The 20089-nt window shown below is 41.7% G+C and overlaps 2 protein-coding genes across 2 annotated transcripts; both read left to right on the top strand.

Moving 5' to 3' along the window:
• Positions 1-320: 320 nt before the first annotated feature.
• Positions 321-7819, top strand: foxred1 (FAD-dependent oxidoreductase domain containing 1). The gene is made up of 11 exons (XM_071905234.2): positions 321-623; positions 1501-1721; positions 2853-2963; positions 3685-3803; positions 4296-4390; positions 4575-4676; positions 4964-5040; positions 5454-5614; positions 6431-6560; positions 6658-6762; positions 7459-7819. Exons 1-11 carry the CDS (start codon positions 473-475, stop codon positions 7711-7713), a joined length of 1527 nt encoding a protein of 508 aa, XP_071761335.1. The 5' UTR covers positions 321-472; the 3' UTR covers positions 7714-7819.
• Positions 7820-14012: 6193 nt separating this feature from the next.
• LOC139916377 (ATP-sensitive inward rectifier potassium channel 1) lies at positions 14013-16611 on the top strand. The gene is made up of 2 exons (XM_071905230.2): positions 14013-14043; positions 15434-16611. The coding sequence occupies exons 1-2, from the start codon at positions 14028-14030 to the stop codon at positions 16588-16590; spliced, it is 1173 nt and encodes a 390-aa protein (XP_071761331.1). The 5' UTR covers positions 14013-14027; the 3' UTR covers positions 16591-16611.
• Positions 16612-20089: the final 3478 nt, after the last annotated feature.

Here is a 20089-nt window from a genome sequence, read left to right as displayed (position 1 = left end):
TCATTTTGTGTATGGTTGCATAGAAACAAGGGTCCACAGGGTCAATTTTTCCTGTTCTCCCCTGTTTTCCTAGCCATATAGCGGCTGCATAAATAAGATGCCATATACGCCGCGAAAAAGACTCACTCACATAAACATATACCAGACAAACTGGAAGTACTTCTACTTGAGAAAAGTCCATTTTAACCATAGCTGTGTGACACAAATCCAGGAACTTCAAAACTTTTAATTTGGAAAGCCACACCGTCTCACTTCCTGTCTCGCTCTACCTGACTGGCGGGTTTGATTCAGGCTTTGCAGAAGGCTCTCTCATACTTGACCTCAGGGAGGATTTTTGCAATAGCAATCACGCGTCGTTTACACACTGACTTTCACCGCACATATTTAAGGCGGAGACATGCGAGTTGGTTCACACAGCGCTTGCTTTTGTTTGCATGGCGTCTTGCTAATGTTAGCTAACTAGCTTCCAGCAATGTCAACGTGGCGCAGACTGCATGTGAAGGTGCGGACGGCTCATGGATTATATACCTCCAGACGAGTAACACAGCAACACACATGGCTTTGTGGACATGGAAGTCAAAGCCTGAGCACCGGCAGACCTCTCCAGAATGACTTCTTCAAAGGTGGGGTGGACAACAACTTCAATGCCCCTAGCCCTGATACGTGCCGTTTGCTCTTGCGTGTGGAGAATGTCACGTCAAACTCTATTCACAAATGGAAATGTAATGCTGCCTTGCTTATCGTCAAAAATGCATATCTGGTAGAACGTGACTGGGGACCTTTTATTAATTATTAAGAGCAATACAATTCGGCAGGCTTATCATCCTTCAAGCATTAACGTTACTTATTTAAATAACATTTCAACTTTTGGTTTTGGTTCCCACTGCTCGCTACCGCCCACCACGCTGTGTTTTGATGGCAAAAAACAGGCGAGCCAATGATAAAAGTTGAATCTTTATCAAAATAACTACTGCCAAGCGGATTATTGTGTATGCCGAATTGAAGAGCACTTGCTAATTATTTAGAAAAGGTATTGAGTCTTACCTTATGAAGTATGTACCATTGCAGATATGCAAGGCCACATCAAATTGCCAGAATTTTGAATGGAGTTTGGCTTAGTTTTCTCTCCATACGAGAGAATGGCATCTATCGGGGCTAGGGCTTCTGCTCTATTCCAGAGAGTAGAGTCATTTGTTTATTACAGTGTCTGTACTAATACAGGGGGTCCCATACGTTTTCATGTGAAGGACCCACCAGACAAATGCACTTTGTAAAGATTTTTGTCTTCTGTCTGTAGTATAGGTGGAAAATGTGAAGCTTCTGACCCCTTGAAACCCTCTGAAGGACCCCTTGGGGTACCTGGACCCCAGTTTGGCAACCACAGTCTAATAGACAGACACATAACTCAACTGTAACAAGCAACCATTTGGCCCCACAGCTCACAAACCATTCACACAACATACATAATGGGAGAATAAACTTTCTGCTTTTGTGCTTTAGACCTGGAGTCCCAGCTGGCAGCCATGAGAAAGAAGGCGGCGGATGCCCTGCCAGGGAGCGACTGGAGCCCCCTGGAGAAGAATCCTAACCTTCCTCCAGAGCGGGCGGACATAGTGATAGTAGGAGGGGGTGTGGTGGGCTGGTCCATCGCCTATTGGCTGAAGAAGAAGGAGAGGGTGCGAGGAGGGGTGCGGGTGGTCGTGGTGGAGAAGGACCCAACGGTGAGGGGGGCCGCAACTTCAAGCCTCATAGTCTTGAGTCAAGCTTGGGCTGTGTGGTTTTATATTTCACTTATTACAGCTGGGCAGACTGCAGCTTCAGTCCTTGTTTTACCAAACATTTCCAACTGTTCCTGTAACCCCTGTTAAAATTCATTACTGATTTGGGGAGAATAGATTTCACAAAGGAAAAGATAATCCATGATCCATGTGGGGAAATTGGGTTGTTGCACCAGTAATTAGTAAAAAATGAACTACAGTGTTATGAGAGTGTGCAAAACAACCAGCAGGAGAGCATACTGAGACAGAAAAAGTAGAATATAAAAATATACCAAAAATAAGAAATGTATGCAGAATGAAATAAGTCAAAAATGATAAAATATCAAGAAACATGTAATATAAATAACAAATTAGAAGAATGTGAAGAAAAAACAAATATGAATTCAAAGCAGTGTACATGATGTGCAAAAAGCCATACATATGTACAGGAACTGTCTAGTTATGTGGATGTGCATTGTGTGATATGACAAGCCGTGAAAGTAAAAGCCTTAATGATGAATAATACACAGCCACAGGGAATTATGCGTGTTTAATGCTAACCAGTGTATTCTTCTATCCCAATGTTAGCTGTGTAAACCTAATGCAAGTCTGATTCAAAACCATAGACTCCTCAGAAATCCTTGCATTCGATTTGGTATATAACTGTATTTATTACACAAGTTTGCTGAATACCTCAATTCTGATTGGCTGATGAAGGCATTCTGAGATCTGTTGTTTCTCAATAACAGACCACAGACCACTGTTTGACTAATCATATCACTGACTAATCATATCAAAGTCAGCTTGATTTTGTTCATGTCTAATAAATTTAATTGGCGCCACCTTGTGCCAAAAAAGACATTACTCCTCGGTTATTGTAGACAGTCCTAGTTTTTTGGTAGAAGCTTGTAAATTACTTTAGCTTGTAGTAAAATCTATTTAAATCAATATTTTGTGTCTTTGGTAAGTAGTGGTTTCATAAGTGGCTTAATGCTTCTGGGCTTATTTTGAACTAACGACCAGCCTGCTGTATTGTACATTACCCCTTACATAACTGGTATATAACTGCCTCCTGCTGTGTGTATTTCTCCCCAGTACTCCCGGGCCTCCACAGTTCTGTCTGCGGGGGGGATCCGGCAGCAGTTCTCCCTGCCGGAGAACATCCACCTCTCCCTGGCCTCTGCAGACTTCATGAGGAGCATCAATGTAGGTCACTCGCGTCGAGCCGCTGCCAGGTCACCGCACACTGTGAATGAGTGAACAAACCTTTAAATCTAACAAATGTCACAGTGACCCATCTGGGGTAAGAGCTTATGTCATGTTGATGTGTGAGGAAGAGCAGCTTGTATATACCAACTGGGGTTTCTACTGATATGAGTTTCTGAAGGCCAGTACCATTTTGGACCGAAGCTGCTGATAGCCGATATTCAGTATCTTTCAATTTAGCCATTTTCATGTCGAAAATATAGTAATTCCAAGTATTCAGTGTTTCCCCCAGAACTTTTATTCTTGTCAGGGTGGAAAAGCCTCTGAAACAGCATTTAGACCATCATGGGACACTAAAGCTCTCTGTTGAAACCAGGATAATAATAATTTTACAATAAATATGTAATCAAACAAACTGCATAATATCCATCATATCAGAGGTGGACCACACTGACTGAACTCTATCCGATTTTTATGAATAGGTAAACATTGGCCCCATATATTGGTCTAACCTTAATCAACTGCATCCATCCCCAACACTAGAGGCTTATCTGTCCTATCCAGGTCTCTATTAAGTCTCAAAAGGTTATAGCTGTGTGTTTGCTCAAACAAATGTGATGCAGCCCTCTAGTAGATGTTTTATGGATTTTCCCCGTAAGGTAGAAAATGATTATCTGTGGAGGTTTATGAGTCTAAAGTGATGAACACATTGTCCTCCCAGGAACACCTCAGTGTGCTGGATGAAGACCCGGTGGACCTGCAGTTCAACCACTCAGGATACCTCTTCCTGGCTAGCGAGAAGGTGGCCCACATCATGGAGGAGAACTACAGCACCCAGAGGTATCAGTCCTCGAACTTTTGATATGATTCTGTGACTGTTTCTGCATTGGAAAGTTGGAAATTCCAACTTCGTACTAGGGGAAATGCAATGGAACGGCCCTTTAAGTCAGAATTCCCAGTAGGAAACCCAGGCAAGATTTCTCAACCCCATCTGACGTCACATGAACATGGTGGCACACACTGTGGACGCTACACAGCATTACTTTTAACATGTTTATAATCCTCAAAATACACTTAAGTTCGAAATCTATCAGTCACCTGTGTGGTAAATGGGGAAACTTCGAAATCTGAAATGTAAAGTTGCTCTTACAGTTGCTAAGGGGCAAATTTAAATCTTGTGTGCGTCCATGTTTCTTCGCTGTTTTTTCTGAACTCGACCACTGGAATTACAACCTACCAGCTGGGAATTTCCAACTTCCGACTTTGAATGGAACGCAGCACGTGTGTCATACTTCTGCTCAACCTGAAATGATTGTTGTTGCATGACGCTAGGTATGCCGGAGCCAAAGTATCACTTCTATCTCCCACCCAGCTGAAGGAGAAATTTCCATGGATCAACACGGACGGTGTGGTGCTCGCTTCATATGGTGAGCGTGAATAATACACAGCTTGATATTTAATAACAGAGAACAGAGAAATCATTCTAGTGTGTGCATCCATCAAGCTCTTGAACACTCGAAGATCTCTTTCATATTACGGTGCCAATATATGTCATTTAAGCGTCAATGTTTGTTTTTACTTGTCTTCCCTTCCTCTGCCGGTCTCACCCAGGGTTGGAGAATGAGGGTTGGTTTGATCCCTGGACTCTGCTGAACGCCTTTAGAAGGAAAGCCATCTCTATGGGTGTCATTCAGTGCTTTGGAGAAGTTACAGGTTCGTTTTGGCCTCCTAACACCAAAACATACTGATGGGCAGTATCAAATCCTTAGCATTGGAGATCTTCCCTATTCTATAAACATTTTTCAGATCACTAGTTTTGATGATCACTCTTATTGCCTTTCAGAAGTCCCAATCTTCCAAAAACTTGGTGTATTCCTTTTAAGCCTGTGCCTTTTGTATTGATTATGCCTGTGTGAACAGGGAATGATCTTGTGTTGTTAATCTAGTTGGAACAGCCAGTTGTCTGCTGGCTAGTATTAATGCTGATGTCTCTTCTACAGGTTTTAAGCATACAACAAACGTAATGACAACTGTTGATGGTGACTGTGTGGATTTCAAGAGGATAAATTATGTCAATGTAAGTGTGACTGTATGTCCTATGTAGCTGTGATGGTTTGCCTACATTTTTGACATCATTTGAAATGATTGTGCATTGATAGTGTTAAACCGTGTCTCTTTATTTTGGTTTTTAATTGGCCTTAAATTCAATTCCAGGAAGCATTAAAAGGAATTTGGCTTTCTGAACCTTGCCAATACCCTGCACTACTACCAATGTCTTTACACAGTCATCATTTGCCAGCTCACAAGAGCAGCTTAATTTCTGTCGCCTTGAAAAATTTAATATTTTTATGTACTCTGTACAATGAGTCAAAATAGTTGGACGGCAACAACACCATTTTCTTTTTTAAATGGTGGGATCAGAGGAATTTTCTTGGCTTAGACGAACCGCATCACAGTCTACATGAATGGTGAATGCTTTGTGTTGAGCAGGTTCAGATGCCCAACAGTCTGGAGTACCAGCCGGTGGAGTGTGCCATTGTAGTGAATGCAGCAGGAGCCTTTTCTGGAAAACTGGCAAAGATGTTGGGCATTGGCTTTGGTCCCAAAGACACCTTAGCTGGAATCCCCTTGCCTGTGGAGCCTCGGAAAAGGTACATCATTGAACCAAGGGGAATATTTCCCCTTTCAAGCTTTCAGGTGCTGTCCATTCAATTTCATTGAAAAGGCTGGCAGGATTTGCCTTTACTAAAACCTGCCTCAACAAGCTGCTAACCCATCTAAAAGGACTTGATTAGTTTGGGTTTCAGTGGAGAGTTTTAGTGTCCCATGATGGTCTAAATGCTGTTTCAGAGGCTTTTCCACCCTGACAAGAATAAAAGTCTGGGGGAAACACTGAATAGTTGTAGTGTTTGGATTTTCTTGGCATGAAATTGGTAAAATTTTAATATTGGAAATTTTAAGATTGTGTTACGTGGAGGTGTGTTGAGTACCCAAATGCAGGACAGCGAGGCAGGTGGTGATTAAACCCCAAGACTGGGTGTTTAATGTAACAGGCTGCAGGTGACACAGGAAACCAAAGACGAGAGCTCTTCACACATAATCTGACACGTTACAGAAAGCAATGATCCGACCAAGAGTGACTGGGGAACAAGACTAATATACACATGGGGGGTGATTACAAATGAGACACAGCTGGGGCAGACAGGAAACATGGTACACGTAGAACTAAAAGAACTAGACAGGAAAACATAATACACAAAGAAATACAAAACCTAGACAATGAACAAAGGCAGAAAGTCACCATCATGACAGATTGAATGTTGACATTAATTAAATGAGTTGAATGTGACTGCTTCGATAGCAGGAAAGTGCAATTTACAAGAGATTGTACATAAGAACTTGAAAACTCTGTCACTGAGGCCCATCACAGCCGTTGTCCAACTGATTTCTCCTTAAACCTTCTCCAGGTATGTGTACGTAGTCAACTGTCCGGATGGTCCAGGCCTGGACACCCCCTTCCTGATCGACCACTCTGGAGTTTACTTCAGAAGAGAGGGGTTAGGAGGGAACTACATCGCAGGGGCGTCGCCAGAAGAGGTTAGTAGTAGTACTAAGCGCTTCTCCTGCCTATTTTTATAATGGGAATGAACGATATAATAGAAATTGAAGTGAGTTTCTATCTGCCTCGCCTCAGGAAGAGGAACCAGATTCCAGTAATCTAGAGGTGGACCACCAGTTTTTTGAGGAGAAGGTTTGGCCCCACTTGGCCCAGCGTGTTCCTGCTTTTGAGAGCCTCAAGGTAGGGTGGGATCCTTTGGGATAAAGCAGAGCAGCCAGCCCTTTATGTTGTATCATAAGTCCAGTATATCAGGTTCTCAATGTTTCTTTGTTTGGTAAATCATTGTAAAGATATGATATCCCTTTTCAATCACTGACTCCCACTAGGGTTCAACCGATATGGGTTTTTGAAAGCCGATAATGATATTTTTTGGATTGAAGCTGCCAAAAGTTAATATTTTGTGCCAATATTCAACATCTTCAACAACCATTTTTATGCAAAAAATCCCTCAGAATTGTTTTCTTGTCAGAATGGAAAAGCCTCTGAAACGGCATGTAGACCATGAAACACTAAAACTCTTCATTGAAACCCATGATGTTGATGATGATGATATAAAATATAACAAACATAAAGTAGATAACATTTATGCAGGATTTATGTGGACCCCAGTCAAAATATCTCATAATCAGTTCAGGTTTAAAGCTCCCATAGACAACCAGTGTAGTATTGATCAATTCTATTAGAAATATGTAATCAATCAAACTGCATCATATCCATGATTCGTAGTTGGTTGACACTGACTGGCTCATGTGGTTCTTAATTTAAGGCCAATATTGTCCCCCATATGTGGCTCTAACCCTACTTCAGACCTGAACTCTTTTATGTATCCTCAACCTGAAGGAAATTCAGCCCTCTTCCTCTCGTCCCTCCTCTCAGGTCACCAGTGCCTGGGCGGGCTTCTACGACTACAACACCTTCGACCAGAACGGCATCATGGGTATTCACCCGTTGGTCAACAACATGTACTTTGCCACCGGCTTCAGCGGCCACGGCCTGCAGCACTCCCCCGCTGTGGGCCGAGCCATGGCGGAGCTGATCCTGGACGGGAACTTCAAAACGTTGGACCTGAGCGCCTTCAGCTTCAGGCGCATCCTGGCCCAGGAACCCATGCTGGAGAGGAACATAGTCTAGAAGAAAGGTAGTCTTGATACGTGTCGTTTATGCTCAACTCTATGCAAGATGTCAGTTTAGTGTGATTTTTCTAATCGGCAAATGTACATACCGTGTAGAACATCACTCGAGACTAGGGTTCACCGACATTGTGTTCCCCGGAATTTCTTCAGAACAAAGGATATTAGTAGGGCTGCAGCTATCGATTATTTTAGTAATCGAGTATTCTACCGATTATTCCATCGATTAATCGAGTAATCGGATAAAAAATACGTTTGCTTTATTAAAGAGCAATAGTAAATATACAAAAGAGAAAAGCTGTCCGCACGAAGCTGTCCATACGACACTGTGATTTACTGAAAACGAGGTGAAATAATAATTATTATTGATAGTTATTACTAGGCCTAAATATCATACAAGTTCATAAGACTGGCTAATGTACATTTATTTACTATGGTGAAGGGTTGCCCTACACCTGCTGACCCTACTCACTGCAATCAAACTAAACTGAATATACCTGCTGTATTGGACTGGTGCATTTTAGGCTCCAATTGCTACTTACACCACCTGATATTTTGCTTTCTGGGGTATTTTATGCATCACTGTGAGGGGAGTAGGTGTGTGTGTGTGTGTGTGTGTGTGTGTGTGTGTGTGTGTGTGTGTGTGTGTGTGTGACTATCATAATAATAACATGAATGAAGCTCAGGCTTTCACAAATTGACTGCAGCATTTTATTTTCTGTGGTTATTTTCTTGAGCAAAACTTAGCTAACTTAGGGACATCATAACTAGCCACCATATTGATTTACGTTCTTAACTAGCCATTACATATAGCCATAATTAACATGCATTCTTTACTAGCCTTCATCTCATCCCGTTTTAATATTAAGTGCTGACTCCGCCCACCCGGGCCAGTTTCGGGGTACGCCGGTAGCAATTACAAGTGGACCCTATCCTACAGTCCCTGCTCTCAGCGGAGGGAGGGAGCTACGCTGTGTGGGAAGCGCTGTGACCGTCAGACCTCTCTGGATTAGACAAGCAAGTAGAGAAAACCGGCATCAGCCGAACCAATTTATTGCCAAATGCTTTGGGATTCAACACATTAACATTGCTTCCCATGGTCAGAAAAAGTCGGCAGATTTGTCGCTAGTCGCTTTTGAGAAATAAAGTCGCCAGGGGGGTCTGAAAAGTCGCTAAGTCTAGCGACAAAGTCGCCAAGTTGGCAACACTGGATCCGAAACTTTGGACACTTTCTGTCGTTTTCTCTGGCCTGTCTCTTCTCTTCGCCCCTCGCTATTTTCTCTCTCTTTCTCCAGCGCGTTGTGCAACAGTAATAATCATCCGTGCGAATCACTGAGTGTGTATATAGTTATATGGATTAAACGAAGCTTCGATGCAAAGAATTTGCATCGATGATTTTTAGTAATCGAGTTACTTGAGTTTCTCGAGGAATCGTTTCAGCCCTAGATATTAGTAATAATAAAAACATTCATGTGTGGAATACAGTAAAAATATATCATTAGAATCATTTTAATATGTAATCAAACAAACTGCATCATATCCGTCATATTGGAGGTGGGCGGAATGTACTGGCAAATAATTGTCCTTCTCCGCATTATGATCCACTGGTGAATTTGGCTTTAAAACGACAATATAGCGACTGTTTGAGGCGGTAGTGAGCATGTTTTCTTTTAGCTGATTAAAAAATTTGAAGGGGACAAAGGAGCAACAAGCAAATCTGTCAAAAGCAAATCTCAAAAGTAGAGATTTTATTTCAATTCAAGCCGCTTGGTGGATCGCTTGTGTGCCGAATTAACCGTTGGACCGTAACGATTCAGAAAAGGTCTTGAGTGATGTTCTACGCTGCATGTATGTTTGCCGATAAGGAAGACATCAGTAACATGACAGGGTCTTGCATGGAGTTTGGCATGACGATGTTCTCTCCATACAAGAGAGAACGGCACGTATCGGGGCTAGAAGACGAGGAGGAACGGATAGCAGGAATAGAGACTGCTGTCTGGAGAAATCTGTTGGAGGAAAACTTTAAGAAGTGGGAAGAGGAACTGCCTGTCCAGTTGGGAGTGAAGGACAGTTTCACAAGTGGGACAGGATGGAGAAGGGCTGGTGACCCTTGTTGGGAAACTTTGTGTCAAAACTCCTGGGAAATACCGACTTTGGCTTTAAACTTTCCATTGGACAACTGTGAATGTCTCGTACCATTATGCAATACGTTTGCAGCATAAAGGAAGAGTGTGTATGTATATATATGTATACAGATACTTTTATATGAGTTAACACATATTTCCTGTGTTAATGCAAGAGGGAAATTCCACTTTTTGTATTAATGGGATTTACAGAATCCATGTGTGATGTAATCCTGAATCCAGATTAGAGATTTTCATGAAGAATCAGCAATTGATCTTTGTTGTGCATCACATCGATCAAGCTCATCAGATTTTATGATTTATCAACGTTTTTGTGGAAAATTGAACTTGAGTTGTGTCATCATTCTCTCTCTCTCTCTCTCTCTCTCCCCCTCTCTGTCCCTCTCTCTCTCTCTCTCTCTCTCTCTCTCTCTCTCTCTCTCTCTCCTCTCTCCCTCTCTTTGGGGAAAGGGTGCTGTATATGAGTTGTGCACCAGATGGAGCCATTACAGTGGGTAGCTTTTCACATCCAGTGACTGCCACTGAACCCCCCACCCCCACCCCACCACCACCACCACCACTTGACAGATTGAAGTCAAGATGAATGAGGTGTAATTTGTTCCTTGGAAACGATGGGAAAATATAGAGAAGGGCAAAACTTTAGAAATCATTCATGTGAATAAATAACACAGCTGACATGTCCTTATTTTGCCCCTAAAGATCATGGTAACCATTTTGCTCTAATATGCATCACAGTCCAGATCAACCGCAGTTATAAAGTGATTTTAAGATTTGTAACAGTTTATTAGCTGATTGACGAATACTGTTTTTTTTTTTTTGGCCTTTAACATGAATGAAATTTGTATCAAGAAAATGATTTAAAATGGGCATCCCCTAATCCAGATACCAGATCTGGGTCTTGTATTTTTGATAGTATTTAAAGAAGAGGCCATGAATGGTTTTGTTCCTTCTAAATCCATAGGGAAACTCTCTTTATGAGTATATCATTCACAAAGCGATCACAAGTGCTAAAATGTCTGGCGGGTATCAAAATCATTTTTTAAATAAGCCAAGGAGAGACGGGGTGCTTGATCCTTGAGAAATCATTCAAGTCAAGTTGGCATATGGGGAACAAGACCATCTCATTTAAGCCAAAGGTCCACAAAGACCCTGATAGCCTTCCAGTCCTCATGCCTTTCAGGAGTGCAGGATGTGCGCTGGATTAATGAGATCCTCCATGATAAAACAATGTGAGATCTGTTGCTCATGGGCTTATTTGAACAGTTTACCCATGACACGCACAGGCTTGTTGGATCACTCCTCCCATGTTCCTTTGTTTCTCACTTTCACCACTTCAAGGGCCTTGCTTTCTACAGACTCCTGCCTTTCTATATAGCCCTGTTACTGTAGATGACCTGAACCGCTGATGCTCATTGGTCAGTCAAGGGGCAGGAAACCGCACGGTGGAATGTTTTGCGCTTTCAACAGGCTCCGATCATGGAGAAAAGTTGAGGAGAGCAACTGTAAAGCGTCCAGACCAGCTCAATCTGTTCTTCTCAAATGACAAAATACTTATTTGGGATACTCTTCAATTGAAAACCATTTTCGCATAGTTGGCCACTGTTTAACCAAATCATCATATAAACTGTCTTTGTGTGGTTGTCTAATGCAACTAAAGAAGGGTTTTTGAACACACACACACACACACACCCCCCCTCCTCCTCCTCCTCCACCTCCTCCTCCTCCAGATCAGGCTTAGTAATATCAGCCACATCCACATCCTGGACCGTTAACTTCCTGCAGCAAAATGCTGCGCTTAACATGCAGCGTGCCTCCAAATAGCAAAGATGTGACAGTGACAGTGACATGCACAGTCAGAGGCAAATACATACCCAGAGCTTTGTATGACAAGTGGAGGGCCTCCCCATATCTTACAGCTAGTCATTAATGCAAAAAAATAGAGATATAAAAGTAAAATAATGCAGTGAATGCAAGACCTGACGTGATACAAATACAAAAATCAAGCTATAAAACTTAGGTACTAGACACTAAGGTACATTATGATTCTATTATCTGTAGACAATAAAAAAAAGTAATATCTGGTGTCATCAACCAACACTTTGTGGAGCGACTCATTCAATGGATAGGAGACAGAGTTTGCACCCAGAGTGATTATCTGGGGTAGTGGGTGCAGTTCCCCATTCAGAGCTTTAACCACAAAATGAAACTCATTTGGGTCTAAAAACTGAAGCAAACCTTCCTTGAATCCACAAAATTAACATATACTACATATACTACAGTCTCGTGAAATTGGCAGTAGCATCACAGTTTAGATTATAGGTTCTCTAGATTCCTGCTTACATCAGTATATAAAATACATGAGCAAAAAATAGTACATAATCACACAATAATAAGGTACTATGATTACTGCTACTACAACTGCTACTGCTACTACTACCATTATTACTACTACTATTACTATTACTACTACTACCTTCTGTTACTACTACCATTACTGCTACTAATACTACTAATGCTATTACTATTATTACGACTACTACTATCACTACTATTACTACTACTAATACTACTGCTACTACCATTACTACTGCTACTGCTACTACTACTACTATTACTACTACGACTAATAGTACTACTACTACTACCACCACTAATACTGCCGCATACTACATCCCTCATACAGTGGGGAAAATATTTTGATGTGAAATGACGACAGCAGAAAGTGAGCAAACCACCGAGTGAACATTTCAAAAGTAATCTGCAAAGATCTGCACCAATTGCTGCCAGATGATTATTTATTTTCCCCAGAACAACATACTGGATATTTGTACATGTTTGGATACATTTGACCAAGAAAGGCTTTATTGTTCATTGTAAATACCAAAATTGCAGAGTATATGAATATGTTTTATGTTTTTTTGACAGCATGAAGTTTTAGATTCTCACAGCGTTGCCGCCTCTAGTGAGCAAGGGTGGTATAACAAAGTAAACACACAACACTGGAATGACTTCTAATGATAAAAACAGAAAATAGACTCAGGAATTAAGATATACCTGGACACATTTACTCCTAAAAGTATCCTCCCCCTTTACTTCTGCAGTAAGGTGCGAGTTCGTCTTCACCAACATTACCCAAGGAGTCTGCTGTGTGCTTTGTGCAGCCCTTCACATCAGCTATCACAGGCTGTTATCTTCCAACCTCACAGCTACAGCTCAACAGATACAATCTATAACTCATATTACACGTATTTACTGATGTAGATTACAGTGCATCTGATTGGAAGCTACTGATAATGTTTTATGGCAGAAGTTGTCTGCAGGATTCTTTCAGTGCCTCTGTGGCTGAATCACCACAGCAGGAACACTGGCTGCATCTTGAATCATTCCCTGTTCCCATGAGTTACATCCAGCTAATGGCATCTGTATCCGATGCAGAGGGCCATCTTTTCAGGCGCCTGCTCCATTCAAAACCTCCCTTAACGGATATGAAAATATGTTCCACCGATACGAAAAAATGTCCTTTCACAACCGGTCTTTGCCGGCGGAATATGGCAAAGACGCTCTGTCCCTGCAGCTCTTCATTTTGATGCAAATGTTAAGCAGCCTTGCAGGTTTGACAGAGGGGGGGAGGGGGACCGGGGGAAATGCAATTGAAGGATTTCTTTGTGAGGCCCAACGCAAATCCCAAATGTTCTCAGGGCTGAAAACAAAAACAGCATGGGTGCTGCGCTGGCCACGGCGCCCCCCCCCTCCATAGATGCACCTCCTGCCTGCACAATAGTGTTGAGGGCCAAACTCTGCGACCACTGAATCTGGAATATTCCACCCTGAAGAGGGCCCTCCTCATACTGTTCAGGGACCACTCTGCTCTATAGCTTTCACTGGCGAGAACCACAGCCGGCCATGAATCTGGTAGAAGTCACTGGTTGTGTTGGAGACCAGGAGTTTTTGGTGGGGTGTTGAAGGGTGTCTAACGCTGCTGGAAAAATGACGCCCACTGGGAGCTTTCTGGCTGGCTCCTCTGTCTGTATGAGGCCAGTGTACATGGTGGCATGTGGCTGGGATTAGGAAATTTCACTGTGGATTAAAATCTTTCCAACGCCTTCATGGCCACTTGCAAGAAGAAAGGAGTCTGAAGTTCCAGCAGCGATCCAGTCTGCAGTTTGGGCCCATGGTCTCACTTAGCAGGTAAGATTTTTATTTATTCCTTTCTGCACAACTAGGGGTGTGATGATTTTCTCATTAGACTCTGTGTTTTGGTGTTTGTGTCTAGCCTTTTGAGATATGTTTGAGATATACTCTTCATTTTCATTAGGGTGCAGCTGATTGTAATGCACAAATATAAATGCATTTTTGTTTTTACTTATGGACTTGTGTCGAACAGCCGCTTAGGGAAAAGTTGCTAAAGCTATTTAAAGATTTAGCCTAGAGATTATAAATTGCATAGATGTTACTTTCTCTAGTTTCCCCACTGTGCTTTGTAGTAGCGCATACAGCGGTGGCTTTGCCAATTACATAAGAGAGAAATACAAAGAGCTAAAGAGAGCACAACTCAAAGAGACGTTTACTCAAGAGTCCCACTGCAAGACTATTTCTCTAGACCCCTACCAAGACAGTATATAGGAAATATTACGTATAATAGAAAAACAAACATTCATTAAATTTTAATCTTTGATGAACTGAAAAAAAAGAGTACAGTCTCTCCAGAAGTATTGGCGGCCTTTATTAAAATGAGCCAAAAAGGCTGTAAAAAACACAAATAATGAGCTTTATAACAACAACAATAATACTTTTCTGTGCTCAGAAAATGTTGCTTTTCATAACCTGTTAGTCAAAGACAGTTGTTAAGAAAAAATGATTATTTCCAATGTGTGATAATATTTACTCCAAAAATATGTCTGTTTCAAATTTTAGTACCCATGGTTACAAAACAAACAAGTTTGTTGTTTCTTAAATTTCACCTCCTTTTCCCCAAAGAGCTCCTGTAGCCAACCTTGAGTCTAATCCAGAGCTGTTATGTAAGGCTGCATGCAAAAAACGGATCAATCTGTGTAACTGAACCTTGTGACATCATATAGAACATTTGCTAACGCTTTGGATAACACTTCAAATAGTGTTAATAACAATGCATTGGTTCTATACTAGCCTAGGCCTATCCTGCTGTAGGCCTATACTAATAAATGCATTTCTAATGTAATGATCAATGAGGAAAAAGTATAGACCAGTATTGATTCTGACTGTATATTTGCATACAGTCATTCACATGTAAAAACATATTTGAGAAATGGCCGTTACTGCAGTCACTATAGCTAAAAATACCAATTTCACATGAACGTCCCAATACTTCTGCCACTTTCTGTACCAAAGTTATAATTTCTCTGCAAACAACATTTTAGCACTGCACTGCAGGATATGGCTTAAATCCAATAATCAAATAGTAATCCAATCTATTAGTCAAAATGATCAAAATGCATAACAACTTTTACAGTCAAAGGCTCAGCTGCACTTGTATGAGGTGACTTCCTGATCTGAACTAGAAGGAAACCGCTTCGTAATGACCTTGCACTTGTTTCTTCCGCTCCAGGATGTTCCAGCTGATCCAGAGTCACATCCAGCCAGCTGGGCACCGAAGCCGCAAAACCCGCTTGGTCACCAAAGACGGCCGCTGCAACATTGAATTTGGCAACATAGAGTATAGCAACCAATTTGCCTTCCTGGCGGACGTCTGGACCACCTTTGTGGAGATCCGCTGGCGCTTCGTCTTGCTCCTCTTTGTGGCCTCGTTCACGGGAAGCTGGTTCATTTTCAGCCTGCTGTGGTACTGGATCGCCAAGAGCAATGGGGATCTGACAGGACAGAACCGCACAGATGGACATGTCCGGTGCATCGACAACGTCAACGGACTCACAACGGCTTTCCTGTACTCTTTGGAGACCCAGACCACCATCGGGTATGGCGGCAGGGCGCTTACTGGGCACTGTGCTGGCACGGTGGCTCTTATCGTCGTCCAGTCTCTCATTGGTGTCTTCATCAATTGTTTCATGTGTGGGGTCATCTTGGCCAAGATCTCCTTACCCAAGAAAAGGGCAAAGACTGTCACCTTCAGCGATACAGCCGTCATCTGCTTGAAGAAAGGCAGTCTCTGTCTCCTGATCAGAGTGGCCAACCTTCGTAAGACCTTACTGATAGGGAGCCAGATCTATGGCAAGCTGCTTCGGACGACAACCACACCAGACGGAGAGACCATCATTCTGGACCAAGTGGACATTGACTTCATGGTCGACGCTGGCAAGGACAACTTGTTTTTTGTATGCCCACTGACCCTCTACCATGTGATTAACAGGTCAAGCCCGTTCTATGAGCTGTCAGCAGATACCCTTCCCCAGCAGGACTTTGAGCTGGTGGTCTTCTTGGACGGGACGGCTGAGTCCACCAGCTCCTCCTGTCAGGTCCGAACTTCCTACATCCCACAGGAGATCCACTGGGGATACAGCTTCCTGCCCATCATCTCCCGCACCAAGACGGGCAAATACCGCGTGGATTTCTCGAACTTTTCCAGAAGCGTCCGGGTCACCACGCCCCACTGTGTCCACTGCTTTGAGACAGACGTGGACCAGCGAAACCACAACAACCAAAACCGGCAAAACCGCAATTACAACCAGAAGCTGGGGATCGACAACCCTGGGTTCCAGGTGATTGACATTCATGACTCTGTGGATGTCACTAAAATGTGAGAAAGTAGCACAAAGGAGCTCAAAGTGTCCTCTGCTAGAAAAGCAATGCATAGTTAATCAGGATGTGGGAGATAGTTTGACGAGGGATGTGGGTTCGTCTTCCTGTTGTACAGACTGTAACTGTCAGTCAGACAGACATATGTTGACATGGTGGTGTAGAACCTCCTCTGAAAATTGGTGAAGAAATTTTTAGGACACTATGGTAAGATATGTATTATCGTGTCAATACTTTGTTTTCCTGCCCAGTGTTTCATGTGAACATTCGCATTGTCATCAACCCTTTTGCCTTGGACAGACAAAAAATTCTGGACAAAACTCTTGGTATTCTCAGATACCAATGGGAGTTAAGCTGTTGCTCAACGGCTCATTACAATCAAAGCACCTTTGGGACTTAAGACTTTGGCTAGGTAATGGGTGTGAGAGGGAAGAAGAGGGATTGAGGTTGAGACGCGTCGACAAGTAGAAAATGAAAGGGGGCAAAATATTGGATGGCACAGTGTGTACTCCTTGAGAAGATTAGGGCCTGAGCCCATTATAATGAAAAACTGTGTTATAAGGGCTGGGGGGAAAAGTAGGACAGACCTTAGAGTTTTCTCACTATTCCTACTGAAAATACTAAATGTATGCTGTTTTGTCATGTTGACAGATCTTTTATGCCTTGAAAATTAGGAAACTGTGAACATAGCTGCTAACTGACTTTTTATTATGACCAGTCTACATTTTGTAGATCATATTGTGTACAGTATTAATTGTTCTCAGGGAAGCAACATCCTTAGTTAGAATAAATCCTTTTTTCACAAAACATTGACTTAGATTCGTTCTTTGTGGGGTTTTGATATATGGAAGTATTTTCCATATTGAATATGCTATCAGTATGTGTTGGCAGTTCTTGAGTAGCATGACATTACACTCCTCAGCTCAGTACGGTCAGCAAGACTTCCACTTCAAATAGTACTGAAGGTTAAAGAATGCATTCATTTGTTGTCCATAATGCATTTTCAGTGTAGTTTGTGTGGTCAAAAGTAATTGCAGGGCCAAATTAAAGAAGAGGTCCATTCCAAAGACATTACCTTAAGTTCATCATTCAATATCTCTAAAATATAGATGATCCAGCCTGTTAAAGGGTTATCATTTTGTCAACCAATGAGTGCCACCGTTTATGATCTTTTAACCATCATTTGTTCTCATTGTTTATCAATCGTTTCGAAAGTGTGTCAAGGTTTTAAAATGGTGTATATCTCATTTTGGTAAGTTGTTGATCTGTAGTGTGATATGAGGTAGTGCGGTATTTTTCGCACAGTAATGCTTGACAGATAAACAAATACTGTGTTCTCTAAAGCAAGAGAATGGAGAATTTAACTCCTAATTCGATTCTAAGTGAATGGAGTATGCTGAGGTAAACGGGCATGAAAAGGTTTTAAAATGAAAGACATTGCATAGTGGATATCACACGTCCGCACACCCTTTCAACTTGTCTACTTTTTATTGCCTTGAGGCCTGAAATGAAAACCTTTGACGGTGTATTAAAAAGTAAGAGACTAAGAAAACTAAAACTACTTTATCAGGCACACCACTCCATTAACTAAAATGGATCAAAAGGCTGCAAGTCACATAGCCGTAGTTTGCTACAGGCAGACGAGGGTCGAGGGATTAAATTGCTCTTTGAATGTTAAAATGGACCAGAGTGTGTGAACTAAGCAATTTAGTTCCAATATCTTAGAAACTGCCGTCCTCCTGAGCTTTTCACAAGACAGTGCCTGGGGTTTATGTAGCATGGCTCACTGAGCAAAAACACAGTCAGCAGCAGTCCTGTGAGCTACAGCAACTTATTGAGTTCAGAGGTTGGAGGAGAGTGGGAAAAGCCATGCAAACAAGAAGATAGAAAACAGATTTATCTAGATACGTCACCAGTAACAAACAGGCTAGAAACAGAGAACTAGCTGATGCAGCTTGTTGTGGTGTGGCTGTAGATCCATTCAGTAACGTTCTCAGTAAAAGTGAATAGTGTGATTTGTTGGATTTGTTTCCAAATGTAGGTTACTGTGACACAGTAAACTGTCTTGTCTTTAGCCCTAGTCTCTACTCCAAAACACTCTGAGTTGTAGCTTGAGAAGAGTCAGCTCAGTTAACCTGAACAAACTGTTAGCTAGCTAACTAGCCAGCAGGCTCATTTAGCAAAACAGCTTATGTTAACATTAAAATACAGTGGAAGTGAATAAAGTGCTTTGACCACGTGTTGCTTCACAAACACACTACGAGTTACAGTAACTGACAAAGAATTGAAAAAGAAATTTTCTGAAAACGTGTGTGTTTTCTTATGCATAACGGTATTAGCATTTAGTGGGGAATATATTATTAACAAGTTGTGAGAACAGGATTAGCACATTCAGTCTGATGTGAAGAAAAAAATCAAGTTGAAAAACTAAAAATTGGAGTATATGAATTCATATCTAATCATAAGTAAATATGAATAAATTGTTATAAAAACAGAACTGCATGCAAAGCTCTCAGTAGAAGTCAAATTACAGTATAGGACACTGAATCCCTACCAGCTCCAGAGCTTCTGTTCTGTTGCTGACCCTGACCTCTGACCTCCCTATTATTATTATTATTGTTAGTAGCAGTAGCAGTAGTATTTCCAGCAGTTATAAGAATAAGAATAAAAGAAGCAGTGACAGCTGGCCTTTAGAGGGCGTCAGAGTGCTGCCCCACCCACACTTGCATTAAAAAAACTTTTTTCAACGATTATTTTTAAATATTATCAGTTTATTCACTATAAAGATATGAAAATAATGTGTAAAATCAATGACTTCTGCAATAAAAAAAATGATTTTCAAACTGTCCCAGTTATACCAGCATGACCCCCTTACTTCATGCTCAGAGATGTTTTCAAATGTTCAGACCAAAGACTTCTGGTGTATACACCTTTTCCCCAGTGCCCCTTAGCTTATTGACAGCAGGCAGCATATAGAGCAATATTTGATACAGCCATGGCTTGTTTTCATTTAGCTGGAGAAAGCTTTCTGGCATCCAATAATTTTTTCAGTGAGACAGACTTCCAGAATGGCTTTTTTTCCCGTTCCATTTGGATTTACAGAGCAAGTGCAACTGGGTTTCATCTGCATAATAATGAATAGAAATGTTGGGAGGGATCGGCACAGCGAGTCTGAAGCAGCAAACAGAAAGAAGACTGAGATGAGGAGGTTGAGCAGGAGGTGCAGCGGTTTATGTTAATTTACACAGACGCACTGGTTTTGGCACCGATAAGAGTCCCACTTCATCCCCCATCTGATAGAGATAAGGCAAATGTACAGTAAGGCGCACACACACACACACACACACACACACACACACACACAAAAACACAATCTAACCCTAAACCCTTACAAGAGTTGGCGGCCAAACAGAAATATTAACCAGACCAAAAAATAATCCTTTCATCCTGTCAGAATGAAATTTTAAATGCTGAATACACAAATACGAACACTTTTTGTACCAT

This window comes from Centroberyx gerrardi, chromosome 11 (genome assembly GCF_048128805.1).
Source record: "Centroberyx gerrardi isolate f3 chromosome 11, fCenGer3.hap1.cur.20231027, whole genome shotgun sequence".
NCBI lineage: Eukaryota > Metazoa > Chordata > Actinopteri > Beryciformes > Berycidae > Centroberyx > Centroberyx gerrardi.
This window is presented reverse-complemented; position numbering and strand designations above follow the sequence as displayed.